Here is a 17,582-nt window from a genome sequence, read left to right on the forward strand (position 1 = left end):
GCCGCCTGTTGCTGCTGTTGGAGAAGTTGTTCCAGTAGGAGCAGTAGCAGGAGGACTTGATCCAGTGGCCCCACTTTGGGCGTTTATATAGCTAATTCCTATAATCAAAATAATTAACACCACAAAAATATACTTCATTTCGTAGTTCCTAAAATTTATATTGTTTCTGATTAATAATGAAATTAATAAATTTTATGTCGGGTTCAGGCCTTTTATAGGAATTTGTTTCAGAAATTTGAAAAAACATTTCACAAATATTTGCTTTGTTTAATTTACGCAAATTTTATTTTAATATAAAATATTTTAAATAAATATAACATATTTAGACATATTTTTAGAATACAACACAATATAAAATTATATACATTTTTAGAACAAATAGCTAAATTAAATAAATGTTCTGCATAAATGAATATAGGCAATTGAATTTAAATCTCTATAGTAATTAAGCTTTATCAAAAGATCTATTATTTATTAAATAATAATAGTTTTCTTTTTAGAGGACAATAACAGATATAACTCCTCCTGTACTAAGAATGTATTAAATACCTGAATAAAATATATTTCAGTAATTACTATTAGACATTATTAGATGATAAACCATTTAGCTATATTATCTCGACGCAAGTCGTGATAAACCATTTATTAAAATTATTTTTAATAATAAAAATTACGCCAACCAGTTAACGATCTGATTGTTGTTCTCTAAAATACATATAACTTAAACATAGCAGTTTAGAAAAAAAATAAAACACATGTTTTTAAAAAACTGTTTATATTTATATATAAAACAATTTATATATAACTATTTAAATTTTTAAAAGTAACTAAGGATATAAACAAAAGTTGATTGAGATCATACTATAACCCAATTTGGATCATACTGCACGTATGATCTTCATGTCACATATGAACTATTATAGTAATGGTTCAAAAAAATGCAATAGTTGTATAGGATGAAAGAAATGTATTTAAGGCGCAAATCTCCAGAATAGTGAGGTGGTGAGAAAAAATAGTATTAACAAAACATTACTTTTAAAACCGTAATTCCCAAAATGAATCTTATACGAATATAAACCCATATGATTTAAATTTTTTTTCCTAAGTTCAAATTTTTACTTTTTTACTTTGAACTTAGGTGAGAAAAAATAGTATTAACAAAACATTACTTTCAAAACCGTAATTCTCAATTTTCCCAAAATGGATCTTATACGAATATAAACCAATATGATTTAAATTTTTTTTTTTAAGTTCAAATTTTTACTTAAGTTCTTATATAGAAAAAATTTTTATTTTTCTAATTAATATAGACTAAATAATATTAAAATGAAGAGAGTTAGTAGAACAGATTGTGCCTTTACAAATCAAATATTTATTACTTATTTATTAAATAGTTTTTTATCTTAAGCATCAATAGTTCGTAGAAGTTCTAAGCATTTTATACAAATATTTTTATCTACATATTTCTCTCTCTGGCTTATGTCCCATGTTTTATATATCTATATCTGTTATCGATGAGATAGTTGCTCTTTCAGTACGGTCCCTTTCTTATTCCAGTAAATACTAATAATAAAAATTTAATTGGACAATTTTCAGCTGACAATTATGACGGAGTAAATCTAAAACCATTAATCGCTTGAGTTTAAAATATAGTTACATATGTTACATAGGACACATATGTCTAGATTGATAGATGGAATATTTCATATAATTAGCTTAAAAACTTAGTGAATAAATTTCTTCCATTCAGGTAAACAAATATGTAGAAGTACGTCGATAAGTTTATTGAAGGATTGAATATAAATATTTATTTATTTGACATTTCTACTACAATCTTTGCGTAAAATTTTACTCTAGTATTCATTCTGATAGAGAACTAATAAGGTTTTAATGGCATATTCTTTACGTTAAAAATATTTTGACAAAATTTAATATACACATTGTTAATAATAAGAGTAAGAAGAATAAAAAAAGAAGATTATTTGCAATAGATATATTTAAATAAATATATTCCATAAATAGAAAAAAATTATTATATATGTACGCATAATATTAATATTTCTCTTATCTTTATACTAGCTGCACAATTTCTAAGTTATTCTAACCACAAACACATGGGAGTAGACAAAAGGAGCCTAAGGAGCAGTACAGACTTCCATAAGAAAACCTATGGAGTAAAGCGGTCTATCAATGCTAGACTAATGGTGAAAATAGGAATATCTATGTTAACAGTTGCATTTAAATATGCTATTATTTTGTCTTTATGTAAGGAAATTGTTCCTTAGCTTGTCCCCACGTCCCGCACTTTCACTACGTCTATGTACAAATAGTCACAAAATTTACGTTTCGCTTCTGTGATAATACATCAATTAAAATTTTGGTATTCTTTTTCATTTATAGCCAAAAACTTAATAGCCTTGAATTAAGTTAACACAAGTGTTTCTTGTGCTTAAGATAATTTAAGGAAGGCGCAATATTTACTGGCATATATTATGTATGTATTTTAATAGAGATATAATTTGTTCTAGTACATGTTAGAGTATATGATAATCATATTTATTTTTTGCATAAATTTTTATTTCATTATATGTTTGTTATAAATATATTAAAACTAGAATCTCGTAATATATGTCTAAGATAATCAAAGATTATAATATCAAACATACTAAATTAATATTAATTAATGTTTAATATTAATATTAGCCTCATCATATTGTGAGCATAGAGCTTGGTCTTTTCAATAGCAATCGAAGGCGTAACATTTATGGTTTAATCAATTAACACTTAATGTTCCCAAATAGAATAGTAGTTTAGTCTTTATTAGTATTTAGTGTTAATACTTTAGTAAAAAGTTTTCCATATTTTTTGGTAAAAACGTTATCATCCTAAATGATGATTATTTTGTCCTATTTGATATTCAGTTGATTACATTTCTTTCTTTTAGTTCAATAGGATCCCAGTCATCAACTTTCTTATTGTTATCAAGTTTATGCAAATAGTATAATGATTGATTCTTAGTTCCGTGACGATAATTTCATGGACTTTTTAGATCAGAGCTGTCCAAATAACGGCTTATGTTTGTGCGGCCCGCGACTTGTTTTTAATCTACTACAATTACGCGAATTTTCTTGTGGTGTTCTGGTAAAACCATATTTTATTTTTATGTCATATCAAGTAGATGAATTTAGAAAATAATAATTAATAAAATTAAATTTAACGTTATAACTTTATTTTTATTTTTGTCGAAAACAACTATGAAGGTATGTATTTGTTTTTACGGTCCTCCAATATCCACAGTGATTGGTATTAGCCCGCGTTCGTATCTGATCAGTTTTTCAGAACAAGTAAACCATAACCGATTCTTCAACTAACATACTATTAAATAGCTTAATGCGATTAAGGATTATCATGGCCATTATTTAAGGAATTTAATTAGATTGAATTAAAGAAAGCAATATAAATGAAGAACTAAAAATGAAGAAAGATGAGGCAATCCTCATTAATAGGTACACATGGGTTTTTTAAATTTTATTTTTATTTTTAAAAAGCAAATAAATAAACAATATATGTATATAAGTAAATTTACTATAACAAACTTGTTTTTATTTGCAAAATGGAAAACAAATAAAAATTTGCAAAATTTTGTTACGTACTTTCCGACAAGTTTCGTATAAGTATGGTATATATAAAAATTTGCAACTGTAAAAATAATTATATAAATAGTATTTATTTACTTTGCTTTATTATTTTTTTAATATTACTTTACGTAACATTATAGTTATTTAAACAGGGAAAAAAACAAAAAAACTTCATAGAAGTTGGAAAAATACACAAAGGAACTTGAGCTGTTAAGAAACCACTAAGTTCAGTGTTAGTTTAGATTTAGATTAGATTAGATAAGATTTGGATTAAGAAACTTGTCTGCATATTTGTTATGCAGGTTAGAATGGTTAGAATGTTTTAGGGTATTAACAATGACATATATATTTTTTTATACTAAAACGTTTTGTTAATTGGTGATCCTACAGAAAATTTGGGATCTTCAAATATTTCTTCACAAACTTGACCGTTGAAATATTTGTGCTCAGCAATTTTGTAATCCAGATAAGTGCTACAGTTTATATATTAAATAATTTTAATAATAATATTTTTTAAAATGAGACCTTCCACTACTCCCACAAGTTCAAGTTCATAATCGGAAACCTTCTCACACTTCAGTGTATACAGGTTAAGTTCATAGTTTTGCTTAAACTTATTATCATATAAAACAAAGAATTGTTTTTTTTTATAAATAAAAAAATAAAATGCGCAAAAATTTAGCAAAAATTGAAACAATTGTTTAAATATAGAGCATTTGACAAATTAAGTGAAATGTAAATAATAAATAATATTAATAAATAAAGAAAATAATTTAAATATTTTATTCGTAAGTGGAATAGTTGAATAGACCCTTATTTATAGACACAAACCCTTATTTAAAACATTATTCTTCCTCATTTCTACATAGCAGCGACAGGCAATGAAATATTAAAAGTGTAGGCCATAATCCAGATGATCCCACTTCCACTTTGTTAAATTTTGTGTTATGTTATTATCATTTGAATCAATGCAATTAATAAAATAAAATTATTAATAATAAATAATAAAGTTAATAATTAATAAAATTATTCCGAATAAATTTTTAATTTGATAATAAAAATGTGCAAGACGCTTATTTCAATAATACCTACAGTTTTGATCATCCCTGTGCAGGGTATTTCTTGCAACTCTAATTAAAATTGAAAAATTTTTTCTCATTATATATAATTGTATTTCTCACTAGAACCAATGTTAATTATCTTTTAATATCATTATCACAGAAAAGTATACTGTTCGCAAACTATTTGCCAGTTATAAGGTCTTTTATTATAGAAAAATTTTGGGTTTTAATTTTAGTATCTCTATAGTTAGTTATAGGCCGAAGAAATTAATTATGTTTCTTTATTTTGACAATGATTATAAATTTTAAACTATTATTTCATCATTCTATATATTACCCTCAATATACATACTTATATATTATAAGTAATAGGATAAGCGCGTATACCATATTTAGTTACGGAGAAGTTCTGGATTTATTAATTCTGCTTCCTGTCTTTAATTCTGCTCCCTACCTTCAAAAATATGAACTATTTTTTATTGCTAAACTATAAAATTTACTCAAAAGAAGGCAGCCAGCTCTTTATGTTCTATTGTTCTTTCTATTGTATTGCTTTTATTTGGTCTCATATAATATCCATTCATTTTAGCTTTTGCAAATATATATAATATTTATTAGTATTAAAATAGTTATATCGTTTTAAGATATTTCAGTCACAATTTTCGTTTAAATCCTATATATATGTTGTTATTTCTTCAGATTTTTCTTTTAAATATGCTCTTCGATATATTTTACAAATTTATTTGTTAGTTTAAAACTACAATTATTTATATAAATTTATGGAGCTTCAGATTTCCAGTTATTTGATTTAAATATCATTGATCTTGACGTATTGAAATATTTACCTGTTTAATTTTAATTTCTTATTTTCCAAAGTTAACCGAAATCAATCAATTCCCTGAGAACCCACAGAATTTCATATCGGCATTAGCGTAAGAAAGAAAGAGAAAGAAATATATTCTTTATTGACAATATAATCCATAAATAAAACTAATGATCTAGTATGATGATCTAGTATGATCTTTATTTCATTTCCTTTCTGGGACTCTCACTCAGTACCAGAACACAATTACTGGTGAGGTACATAAATGACGGAAAAAAGAGATAAAATATCACAAAAAATTAAATTAAAAAAACGTATTAATCGAATTTTTTAGTCACATGGTTACATCCTGCTTATATTATTGGTGTATGTGATTTTCTTTTATATATGCGATCATGAAGGGTCTCACTTGTGAATAGGCATAAATAAATATATTTAGATTTTAGAATTATTATTAGTCTGGTAAATAAATATTGAAACTGTATATGCTTACTTAACAAACTTAAAAAAAATTCACTTCCACTTTCTGGAACAGGTTATTAGCATTAAGTTATCGATATCTATCTAGCTATGGGAGTATCCGGGTAATGGAGAAATTGTTGTAGACGATGTGTAGAAAGATTATATTTTTCTTCAAGATTACATAAATGGACTTTTCTTAACTAAAGAAAGTGTGACAGTTCCTATTATTAATTTAAATACAAAACTTTAAAATTTTTTTATACTTAAGTAAGATAAACTGTGATAAAAGTCATTCAATTAACAATTATACGTATATAATTTTTTTTATTTTGAACTAAAATTATTCCAATTGTCAACAATTACTTTAATACAATTAATCATTATTTTTTACCCACAACAACAACTCTAGGATTCCTAATATTGCGACGATTAACACGATTACGTCTGTTAAGTATTATAACACTGGGTCTAGCAGTGTTGCGTCTTCTACGTCGAAATCTACGTGTTCCTGAAATTCTCATATTCGTAAGTCGTACTCTTCGTCTTCTAACTCCAGATATTGTAGTGGTGGTGGTGGTTGTTGTTGTCGTTGTAGGGGCTATTGTTGTGGTTGTTGTGACTGCTGTTGTGGTTGTTGTATCTGCTGTAGTGGTTGTGGTAGGTGCGCCCGTAGTTGTAGTTCCTGCAGCCGTACTCGTTGTTGGAGAACCAACTGTTGTTGTTTGTGCTTTAACATATATCAGTCCAATGATTGTGAGATACGCAAAAATTGCCAAAAGCTTCATTCTATGTTAGCAAATATTTTATATCACTTCAAAATTTTATAGAAATCTGTTTAAAAATTTTTAAATCGAAGTGCTTTTATACGGAACGGTCGATGTTTAATTTGAGCAAATATTTATATCTTTTTTATTTGGGTTTTTTTTTTGGGTGTTTAAAAAGGTTTTGTAAAAACATAAATAAATAAATAATTATTGAACACATGCCATATAACAATATTAAATAAAATTAATTTTGCGATAGGAGTAATGCATACAAAATTTGCTCTGGGTAACATAACCCCCAGACGATTAAATAAACATCTATCACCGATTTGTTATTGCTCCCAATGTGAGTTTTAAATGAATAAATTAGTGATAGACGATCCTTCGATCGCCTGCATACTCTGGTCCTTACTGCGGAATCAGTTTATATATATTCAATTTAATCTTAGCGTGTGCGATAAACCGAATAAAGGTACTTGGACTCACCCTTTTTTTGATTAAAAATTATTTTTCAAATTATCTTGTACCTGCGCCCGATGTAATATTAGTAATGAAGCTTTTTTATTAAGAATAAAATGAATATAACCATTGAAACCATTAAAACCATCTTTAAGAAATAAATAGAAAAAATAGATACTATAAACTATCTATTATTATGGCGGTGTGCGAGTAAGTTGATGGTAAATTGAGGGAAATAGTAAATTAGAATTTTGAGAAGGGTAAATTAGATAAAAATTTGGTAAACTAATTATTACCATTGTGAAACTTTTATAAGATGTTTAATAAATAAATAAATAATTTTGAAAACTTTAAACCAAAAATATTAAATACATTAAATTTCAATTTACTTTACCTCAATTTTAGAGAATTCCACACTCCATAGAAAGAACACAGAAAAGGTCATATATAAATATTTAACATTCTAAATTTATCTAGTTCAGGAAGCCAGTAATAAGGTGTAGTGGGTAACACTATACATTATGAGATTGGCGTTAGTGAGTTTAATCCTTAGTTGTCTTACTGGGTTAAATACCCTGAAGGGTGAACAGCATGGTGTACTTCAGAAATATATCAGGATAATATATGAATATTTAACATACTAAATCTATTAGTCAGGAAGCCAGTAATAATGTATAATTATTTCACATTATAAAATTCACGTTAGTGAGTTCAGTTAGTATTTGTCTCACGGTGTTAACTACTTTAAGGGCTGAACAATATGGTGTTCTCAAGAAATATATCAAGATAATGCACCAATAAATTCCTCATTGAAAAAAATAAATATATGTTGGAAAGATGAGGAATTGTTTGGAACAAATAAGATTGTGGTTTAGTCTAAAATCGAACCAAGAATAAAATATTTATAATAAAATATAAATAAAATACATATTATTATTAATCATTACTTAACAATTATTACTTTTATTACTATTATTATTAATTATTACTTTGTTTACAAATTACTGTTAATTATTATTAAAATCAATCATTTATTTTAAACACAAGAAATTGTTAGTATTCCAATTTGTTAAAAAATAAATACAGTAATATACACATTTTTAATACAACTTCATTGGGACATAAAACCCTGAGGTGAATTATATTAAATTTAATGAAATTAATCTAATTTATTTTTTATTTTTTAATTAAATTATGATGTATCATTGAGATATTCATACTCGTTGTCGCTCTCAAAGTAAATATTTACATCATTGTTATCATCACTGTCTGCAGATCCGATTTCGTTTTCTGATGATTCAGATTGCGTGTCTAAACAAAAAGAGCAAATTTCAATTACGACAATTTAAAATATATGAAAAATCTTAATGAATTAAAGACAGGAGCTGACAGTGCTGTAGTAAAAAATGGATGCAACAATCTGCTATATAATATATGCACAATACTAGTGCATTGGAACTTTAATAGAAACAAACGGAAGCGTGGAAAGCAACTTGTAGAATTAATAAAGATTAAACAAACTTGTAAATATAAATTAATATAATTTTTTTGTATATATTTAATTAGAACTTACTAAATAATCTGGCTAAACATCTTCTTATTTTTTCTCCATTTCTATCGTCGTCATTTTCTGTTGTAATTTCTTCTGGTTGCTGTAGTTCCGAAGCCTGCTGTTGCGTTTTAAAATCACGTATCCAATCTTTGTTCACAACATCATTATTTTCATATAAAAAGTTGTGTAAAACGCAACACGTTCGTATAATACTGCTGGCGTTATCGATTTTGCTATCTATGCCCTTTCCTATTCTTGGAAATCTTGCCTTGAGCTGCTCAAAAGCATTATCAACTACTTTTCGACATTTAGATAATTGGTTGTTGAATGTTTTTTGGGCAATATTAGCACTATCATCGCAACTATAAGGTTTCATTACTCTTGTAGAAAATTTAAAGGCAGCATCTCCAAGGACCAAAACTGGGACTTTCACACCATTAATCACCTTACTGTTTTCTTCTAGCACACTGCAGTTATCCAATTGCTGTTTTAATGACGAGTTTTCGAAAATGTCAGAGTCCTTTACTCTTCCGGGATTACCAACATTGATGTAAAGAAAACGGCATCTACAAATAAATATTGAAATGTGTCTAATGCTTATTCAATGGTTCATTACATAAATTAAATACTGACCTAAAATCGACTAAAGCAAATAAAACCATCGAGTACCAGTCTTTAGAATTATAATAGTCATCCGCGTTGTCAAATTCTGGTTTTACTTTAATGTGACAAGTATCTTAAATTTTGTAGACATTGTATTACGATAAATTTATTTTAACAATAGTAAATCAGGTACTTACCTATTGCACCTAAACATTGCGGAAAGCCTAAGCGCTCGAATCCGCTGATTTGCTCTTGTACTTCTTCACTGTTTAATGGCAGGGCGCTTATATATAAAGGTAGAAGAGTTTTCCATACCTCTTGACAAAATTCATTGAAACACTTGCAAACTGTTGACTTTCCAACGCCAAACAGATTAGCAATTTTTTTAAATTCAATCGATGAGCCAAGGGCATACAAAGCGATTGCAACCCGTTTTTCCAAACAAATTGCTCTACGAAAGTTTGTGTCATCTTTTTTCAAAGTCTGCAGCAGTTTGCATAGTTCTTTGAAAGAACTCGTGCTCATGCGAAAATTTTCTTTGAAGAACTCAGGGCCATTTTTTTGGCAATCCTTTTCCCAAAACTTTCTTGGTCTTTTCTGAAATAACAATTTGTATTCTCAACGATATGTAATTTAACCAATGCATGCACTTACCAAAGCCCAGCATTGCCTCCGTTTATTTAGGAGTATTGATGAAATCAATGCCAATTGTTTTTTCTTTATAAGCATTAATTTTCTTTGATGCAATTGACGTCGTTTTCTATATTCATAAATTGTGTTATGCATATCCACCACACATTTACTAGCGGCTTCACACATATCTAATGTGAATTTTATTAAATTCTCCTTATTTTCCATATTGTAACGCACAAAAAATATTTAATTAAATTTTTTAATTTAAATAAATACTTTAATCGACAATTAATTAAAGCTAATGTAAAACAATAACAAACTCGGTACCGTTTGTTTATATTTACTTCGTGTGACAGTTGATAATTTTACAAAATTTCCCTTTCAAAAATTTCCCTTCACGCATGGTTGCATTCGATCTTTAGTTCATTTTAAAACCTTTAACCAATTTTTAAGCATATTCACACCGTCTCATTTATGCACTCGGTCATTTATAATAATCAGTTTTAAAGTCGAACGTTCTCATTATAATGATTTAATTTTTACAGCTGATCGATTTTTTATATGTCAACAAAGCTATTAATGAAGGTTCGTTGTCGTGCAATGCACCTACGCAATACAATGAACTGTCAGTATCTATTTGATAAATTAATAAACTTCACTCACTAATATATCACTCCAAAAATAAATACATGTAATGGATATATTAAATCATTTGTATATATATATATTTATTTATATCTAATACATATATTTTAAATAATGAAAACAAAGATTTTATTAAATACTTACATAGTTTCTCAGGACGTTTGCTTACAGTTCAATTTATTTCTGAGGAGTGCACTCGTTATTTTTCGACTTAAATGAGTGGATTTATTTATAATAAGATCACTCTTTGTATATTGAATTCATCTCATTAGCGGCCTCATCAATAAAACTGCGTAAATGAGTCAAGGTGAATGTACTATTAGGTAAATTGTTTGATTTTCTTTAAAATTCCCTTTTCACTATTAATAACCAGTAAATTTTGTGTTTTTAAATTAATATTTGCATACTCGGTTTTTACAATAAATTGTTTTAAGGAAATATTCTTCTAATTTAAATAAATTAGCAGATAATTGTGCTAATGAAATAGTGTCAACATATAAATTTCTACCAAAATTCTCACTATTTTTTGCTTGGCTCATATTACAGTCGGATAGTGACAAAGAATGTGCCTAGAGATCTCATTTTCTTATAAGTAGAGTCGGCTATTTATGATCTTAGACTATTTTATTAAGGTTGTTTCGTAGGCAAAAGTGAAGTGCCAAATAATCTAGCAGTAAACTCCATTGTTTCTTACTGAAAGTACCGCTTTATAGTACTTACAAGGATAAATTAACTCTTTAGCTTGGCTGTTATCTAAAGTGTTTTGCCAATAGTTTTTTATTTGAGATTTAATCCATTTTTCTATCAAAGGTTTCGCAGTCGAATAACTTGACTCACAATAACACTATGAGCCGTATAATTGAATGATTGAATCCAGTTCTTACGAGACTTATGAGATAGTTAAACCCTATAAGTGATAAGGAAATGGTTAATTCACTACTGGCGAGATTATTTATGGTTTCATTGTTATTTATTTGTGTGTTACCAGCAAAACGCTATTCCATTCATATTTCTGAGTGGCTACAGCAAGTTATATCAGCATGAACTCTCTAGAGCACAATGTACTAATTACTGCTGGACTATATGTGTAGATACAGATATAGGTGCCATTTAACCCTTCTGCTTGACTCAGGGTAAACCTCATTCTCGAAAATTCAACAAAACATTACAAAAAAAATATAAACAAAAGTTATAATATTTAATCGAACTTAATAATTTCATATATTGTATACATAAAATTCCAACATTAAATTAAAAAAGTACTAGTACATATATAATTAGAAAAATCTCCTCAAAATCAAATACTTATTTAATACAATCAATGTAGATTATAGATTTTACATAATTTTTTAATACATATTTTTATTAACTTTAACCTTTTCAATTTTGTTAACTACTTTTACAAAGTATTTCTTATTAACAATTTCTCTTGATATTAATGGATATATAGTACATATGTGTTTTAAGAACATTTTTAAAAAATTTTACTATTATTAATTTGATTTATTAATATTGTTTATAAAGGTGTGTTATCATATCATTTAGTTTAATTATATAATTTTCTATTTTTTATATAGACTATATGTAAAGCACACCAACTTATAATTAAGTATGTATCGAAATTACTCGGAAAGTTGTATAAATATATATATAAGTATTTTTATTTTACTTTATACTTGATGGTTTTTATTTATGAAGACTGAATCATGACTACATACAAATATGCAAAATAATTGTTTAAAAAAAACCTTTATATAAATTTTTTATTTAACACAAACTATGTAAAAATCATACAAAAAACAAATGCAATTAAGAAAAAATTATTAGAAATACTACTAATATATATATATATATATATATGTGTGTGTATAAATACAATAAATTAATAAAATTATTGTAAATTTGTTTGCGTCCCTATAGCTTTTAGAGCTTAAACCTAAATATGAAACACTGCTCTCTTCTCGTATTAAAAATATGCTAATATAAAACATTATATATTAATAAACAACCGAAATGAAAAAAATTATTAATTAAATTATTATATATGTAACAAAATTATAATAAAACATATCAGTTTTTAATGACAAATTTTCCTTTTGAAGTTTGGCTGCTGATGCATTAATTTGGTGACTACGAACGAATCCTGCTGCTTCGTAAGCTTTTTATGCGCAAAAATATTACATGAAAAATTCTTCAGTAGAGTGTGATAGTGGGAGTCACGTCCTTCCTGGTCTATCCAATATCGATATTTCTATGACACGCAAGCCACGATAGGTGGGATCGATAATTTGTAGACCTTTAGGATTGTAAATGCGTTCATTTTGGGAAGCGATGAATTTGGAAATTTTACGAAGTGTCTGTAAAGATTGTATATGAAGAATTATATTAATATTTTAAATATTCGTTAATATCAATTTGTGCTTTTTTTGCTGGTTGTAATGCCATTTGCTATTTGACTTTGTATAACTACCTGTTCTGATATACTTTATATGAGTGAGAGAACTCCAACTAGTCATAATTTTAACATGATTTTTGGATTGACTGTCAGCTGTAGGTATGGATCGGATGGAGTAGAATATACGACAAAGAGAGTAAACTTGAAACACATTCAATGATTTGAATGTTGAGCACTCAATGCAGTTCCCTGATATTAGTATGCATATAAAAAATTGCTATCAATATGTGTGCACCAGCAAAGTTGTGATAAGCACTATTTAAAGCAATGCTTATCGACAAACAGTAACACAAACAGTCATACGACGACTTGCCATGACAATTTTTTGCTTTTTTAGTTTTGGTCAAAAGGCTTGTAATATAAACATCAGTCATTAAATAATCACGATGCCTATGAGGAAGAAACAAATTAGTCAGTGAGATGGGTGGAACTTTGCAGAAACCCCCCAGTTATCAAAGAGTAAAAGTATAAAAGAGTAAAGATGCACTAACTTGGAAAACGCTCAACATTAGACTACTATTTTGTTTATTTTTGATTGTTTCTAAGTTTAAAAGGTATATGTAAGCATATCCACATAAATACATTTGGTTTAATTCTTATTTAAAGGCGCAAAATCTAACAATTAATATCGAGCAACACTGAGTAAACGTGAGGAGCTTTGGACAATCTTAGCACCGTGACCAAATTTTAATGGAAATTTCTCTTTATTCATCTCTATATATTCAACAGTTTCTTATGCTATGTCATCAGTAAATTTATTTGTTCTATGAAAAATTCATAGAAGATTGACATTTAGAATATAAAAGTAAAAATCTAACAGAGACAAGTCGTAACAAATCTCAGATTGTTGTTGTTTTATTGGTAACCTGCAGAAAATGACAGATGAATGGATTCCAAGATGTATAGTTGGGTTAGTGTGATGTTTAGGTAGAGAATTCAGAGAGGTGTTTTATTGAGTATAACGACTTAAAGTACTATCGGTTTTCGGACAACTTCGATGATAGGATTTATGTTTTTTTTGCGCAAATATTGACAAATTACTCTTTAATGTAGACCTTTAATTACTATGGATTCTTAAATAAATCTGTTTATAGAATTTGTGTTTTTTGGGTGTTGAAGTTGTTAAATGAGTCTATGATGTGTACGTAGAAGTACTATCGCTTACTGCAGAAATCTGACGATAGTATTAATGTATTCTTTGCGTCGATGTTGTCAAATGACTCTTCAATGTGACACAGATGTTCTTGTAATAGTTAAGTCTCAGTTTTTCTTTTAAAAAAGTATGATTGTCATGCTGCAAATTATAATGATGAAGCTGATTTATTAATATATGTATTCTGATGTACGGCTATCTGTGTTAAAATTTTGATACCGAATGGAAGCAATGCATTCTTCTACTTATTAATATAATATAATAAATATCATTATAAATGTATAGACTAAAAGTATGTTTTCGCATTCCTAGGCTGGTCTTTGTTTAGAGTAAACATTTCTTTTTTGAAATGCTTGCAGCACATTATTATTGAATTTAAAATTAAATTTTAATAATATGATTAGATATAGAAGTTCATATCAGAATTTATCTCTATTTTCATTCATTGAGCCACACACGTTATTGTCTGTTTTGTAAACTGTCTATTGATATGCCTAACTTTTGAATGTTTATTGATAATCAATTAAAGTTACTTATTTTAATCTTTTTAGTTCATTTCTAATTTTGTTTTTATAAACCCACAACTGATATATGTTTACACCTGTACTCAATGACTTTCTGAGATGAGGATAGTAAGAGTAATATTGAATTAATGGCATAATCCTATTTTATATGCGGATTTTGTATGCTATTAAAATAGTGTGTTTCTTTAAATACACTTTGAAGAGACAGATGATGAATTTCAATAGTGTCTCAATGGCTTCAACAACAAGACAGTACAATATACAGATTTGCAGAGAATAATGATTCTTTTCTTAAGAGCAGTGTAGTTTTTGGAGTTAGTTGTGCTGCTCCCTTTTTCGACTTCAATGGGTTCTATTCGTTAAAAAAATCTTATTTGATAGTAAGTTCGTTAATGGTTATTTGAAGTTGGATCAAAATATTTAAATGATGATGTATTCAAGTTAATACTGTTTCATGTGTAAGATGATATTTATACCTTCTCAACATTTGTTGAATAATTATCATATATTACGATAAGAAAAAGTTTTTATCTTTTAATGGACAAATATGTTACTACCCTACCCAATTATATCACAACCTTGTTACAAATCTATATACATATATATAATATATTATGTTGATATAAGCAAATCTTAAAGTTTTTAATAATCAATGTAAGACACTATAATCCTTATAAATATATGAGTATGTCATTACTCTACCCAATTATATCACAATTTTGTTACGATTCTATCAATAATCTAACTTATATAATAAATATATTAAGTTGTAACAATCAAATCTTAAAGTTTGTAATAAAGTAAGAGACTATAATCTTTATAATTACATGAGCTCGTATGTATCTACACCAAATAAGTTTCCTGCACTTACTTTTTCATAATGCGTCTCAGCACACATATAGATTAAATAAGCCGTAATACACCCAATGCATCCTTCACAATATGTACTGCATGAGCCTTGCTCCGCTTCGGCAAAAAATTCATTAAGTCTGTTGATGGTTGATTCAAATACTTGACGTTCAATCTATAAAAATAAAATGTAATTTGTATAGTAGCATCCTTGAACTAAACAGCAGGATACTGCATTGAATAAATAATATATCACAAAATATTTACCAAGCCTTCCAGCTCGCTGGGCAGTCGTGTGTGGAATTTGACAGATGTGCCTTCGCTGTAGTCGCGCTGTATGAAAACCTTGTTGGCTGTAGCCAAGGTGGAACCTTGGGCCATTTTCAAAATCAGTCTATAAACACAATTAAATATATTAATTGATAAGTAAAATTTTCATATATAACAATTTAATTCATAACTTTTTAAAGTTTCTTCACATTCCTTTATCTTGACACATTTATTTTTTTTCTTCTGCTACAAATTGGAATTTGTCACGACACTAATGGAATTTGACTTGCAATTTATATAAATATAAACTTGATACTCACTTGGATTTTTTGCTGTAACACACAAGCTTTCAAAAGTTAGTTCTTGTTTATTTATTTGTTATTAATTAATTTATTTAATTCCAATTGCTGTCAAGCAGAAATATTTTTCCAAGCACAAACTTTTTTTTGACTGATTTGGTTTAGTGATGGTGATTCAACATGTTGTCGTATGACTAATCGTTTCTTAAGTAACCGTATAATGTATGGTACATATCAAACCGCTTATCAATATGTTTTCTAAAAATTAATTTACATATATAAGATAATGTTAAAAAGAAATGAATAAATTATAAAATATTATTTTTTTACCATTTATAGAAAGTTTTTATTGTAGTAACATCAGTTTACTTAAATAATTCATAATGCAAGTGCCAAACACAATATTTTCTTATTTGTACTGTACATAAGTATAGTATAACGGAAAAGAACAGTCTTACTCAAACTGTATAAAGACAAATGAAGTTCAGTGAGCGTCAAACGCAAAAAATTTAAAATTAATTTTTTTTTTTTTGGCGCTTATGCAGTTCTAATCATTTATGTCTGAAGTAGTTTAATATTTAAATAATTTTTGAATTTTTAAAGTTTTGTTTTTTTCACATAAAATAAGATTTTTTGTTGCTTTGGTTTGGGTTTTCACAATCAGAGAGAAAACATAACCTAACAAATTCTTAATCTGGCTCAGATTTGATAAATTGAAGATAAAGTTTTTATACCCAAGAAAAATTGCGAATAAATTTGTATATACTTATATTATTAAATGATTCAACTAATTTTGGTTTAGATAGGTGGAAAGCATCAAATGCTGCAGACTCCATTAAAGTTACCTATTAAAATCCAAAAATGATAGATTTCTGTCTTTAAATTTAAAGCCCAAACACTGAAATTTTGTCCTCATAAATAAGGAAAATAGAGATAGAATAATTAGAATACTGAATGTTTATATAGTAAATTTATCAAAACTATAATTGTAATGCGAATATTTATGGATCTAGGGGTTAAAGTGAAGATGATAATAATTCTAGTATAGTTAAAGCTTAGTGTGGGACAAGGATAAGTCCCCAGTAACAAAAGAGTAAAAGTGCGTAATAGCACTAACTTAAACCACAACAACAACAACTATAAATCATATATTTGTCTTTATAAATTAACTTAAACCACAACAACAACAACTATAAATCATATATTTTTCTTTATAAATTAATTTTTTGAAATTGATTTCTCATTTCAAGATTTTTATAATATTAGCTTTTCCTTTTTGGTTTTTCTTTTGTTCCCTAATTTAATTGTCATAGTATAAACACTTAATTTTAATTGCATAAGATATGTTAATTAATGTTCGATTATTGCAAAGTGTAAATTTAATATTTGATT

At 27.2% G+C, this 17,582-nt stretch overlaps 3 protein-coding genes across 3 annotated transcripts; all 3 read right to left on the reverse strand.

Moving 5' to 3' along the window:
• Window positions 1–6,364: 6,364 nt before the first annotated feature.
• On the reverse strand, window positions 6,365–6,769 carry LOC119676273 (protein new-glue 1-like). The gene has a single exon (XM_038087510.1). It carries the CDS (start codon window positions 6,767–6,769, stop codon window positions 6,365–6,367), a length of 405 nt encoding a protein of 134 aa, XP_037943438.1.
• Window positions 6,770–8,251: 1,482 nt separating this feature from the next.
• Window positions 8,252–10,309, reverse strand: LOC119684764 (protein ANTAGONIST OF LIKE HETEROCHROMATIN PROTEIN 1-like). The gene is made up of 5 exons (XM_038098877.1): window positions 10,017–10,309; window positions 9,560–9,959; window positions 9,393–9,495; window positions 8,781–9,325; window positions 8,252–8,518 (listed from the first exon to the last, which is right to left on the reverse strand). Exons 1-5 carry the CDS (start codon window positions 10,218–10,220, stop codon window positions 8,400–8,402), a joined length of 1,371 nt encoding a protein of 456 aa, XP_037954805.1. The 5' UTR covers window positions 10,221–10,309; the 3' UTR covers window positions 8,252–8,399.
• Window positions 10,310–12,489: 2,180 nt separating this feature from the next.
• Window positions 12,490–16,408, reverse strand: LOC119681553 (golgin subfamily A member 7B-like). Its single transcript, XM_038094784.1, has 4 exons — window positions 16,212–16,408; window positions 15,889–16,015; window positions 15,644–15,796; window positions 12,490–12,997 (listed from the first exon to the last, which is right to left on the reverse strand). The coding sequence occupies exons 2-4, from the start codon at window positions 16,000–16,002 to the stop codon at window positions 12,857–12,859; spliced, it is 408 nt and encodes a 135-aa protein (XP_037950712.1). The 5' UTR covers window positions 16,003–16,015; window positions 16,212–16,408; the 3' UTR covers window positions 12,490–12,856.
• Between the last annotated feature and the right edge of the window lie 1,174 nt (window positions 16,409–17,582).

Source organism: Teleopsis dalmanni, chromosome 2 (assembly GCF_002237135.1).
Source record: "Teleopsis dalmanni isolate 2A chromosome 2, ASM223713v2, whole genome shotgun sequence".
In the NCBI taxonomy this organism is placed as follows: Eukaryota; Metazoa; Arthropoda; class Insecta; order Diptera; family Diopsidae; genus Teleopsis; species Teleopsis dalmanni.

Bases quoted from the DNA above. Each gene is read 5' to 3' on its own strand.
- LOC119676273 (XM_038087510.1), bottom strand. From the start codon at position 6,769: ATGAAGCTTTTGGCAATTTTTGCGTATCTCACAATCATTGGACTGATA.
- LOC119684764 (XM_038098877.1), bottom strand. From the start codon at position 10,220: ATGGAAAATAAGGAGAATTTAATAAAATTCACATTAGATATGTGTGAA. The intron at 9,960-10,016 runs GTAAGTGCATGC...TTGTTATTTCAG, and splicing joins GGAGGCAATGCTGGGCTTTG to AAAAGACCAAGAAAGTTTTG. The intron at 8,519-8,780 runs GTAAGTTCTAAT...CTTTTTGTTTAG, and splicing joins ATGTTTAGCCAGATTATTTA to ACACGCAATCTGAATCATCA.
- LOC119681553 (XM_038094784.1), bottom strand. From the start codon at position 16,002: ATGGCCCAAGGTTCCACCTTGGCTACAGCCAACAAGGTTTTCATACAG. The intron at 15,797-15,888 runs GTAAATATTTTG...TTATTTTTATAG, and splicing joins CCAGCGAGCTGGAAGGCTTG to ATTGAACGTCAAGTATTTGA. The intron at 12,998-15,643 runs GTAAGTGCAGGA...CAATCTTTACAG, and splicing joins CTGAGACGCATTATGAAAAA to ACACTTCGTAAAATTTCCAA.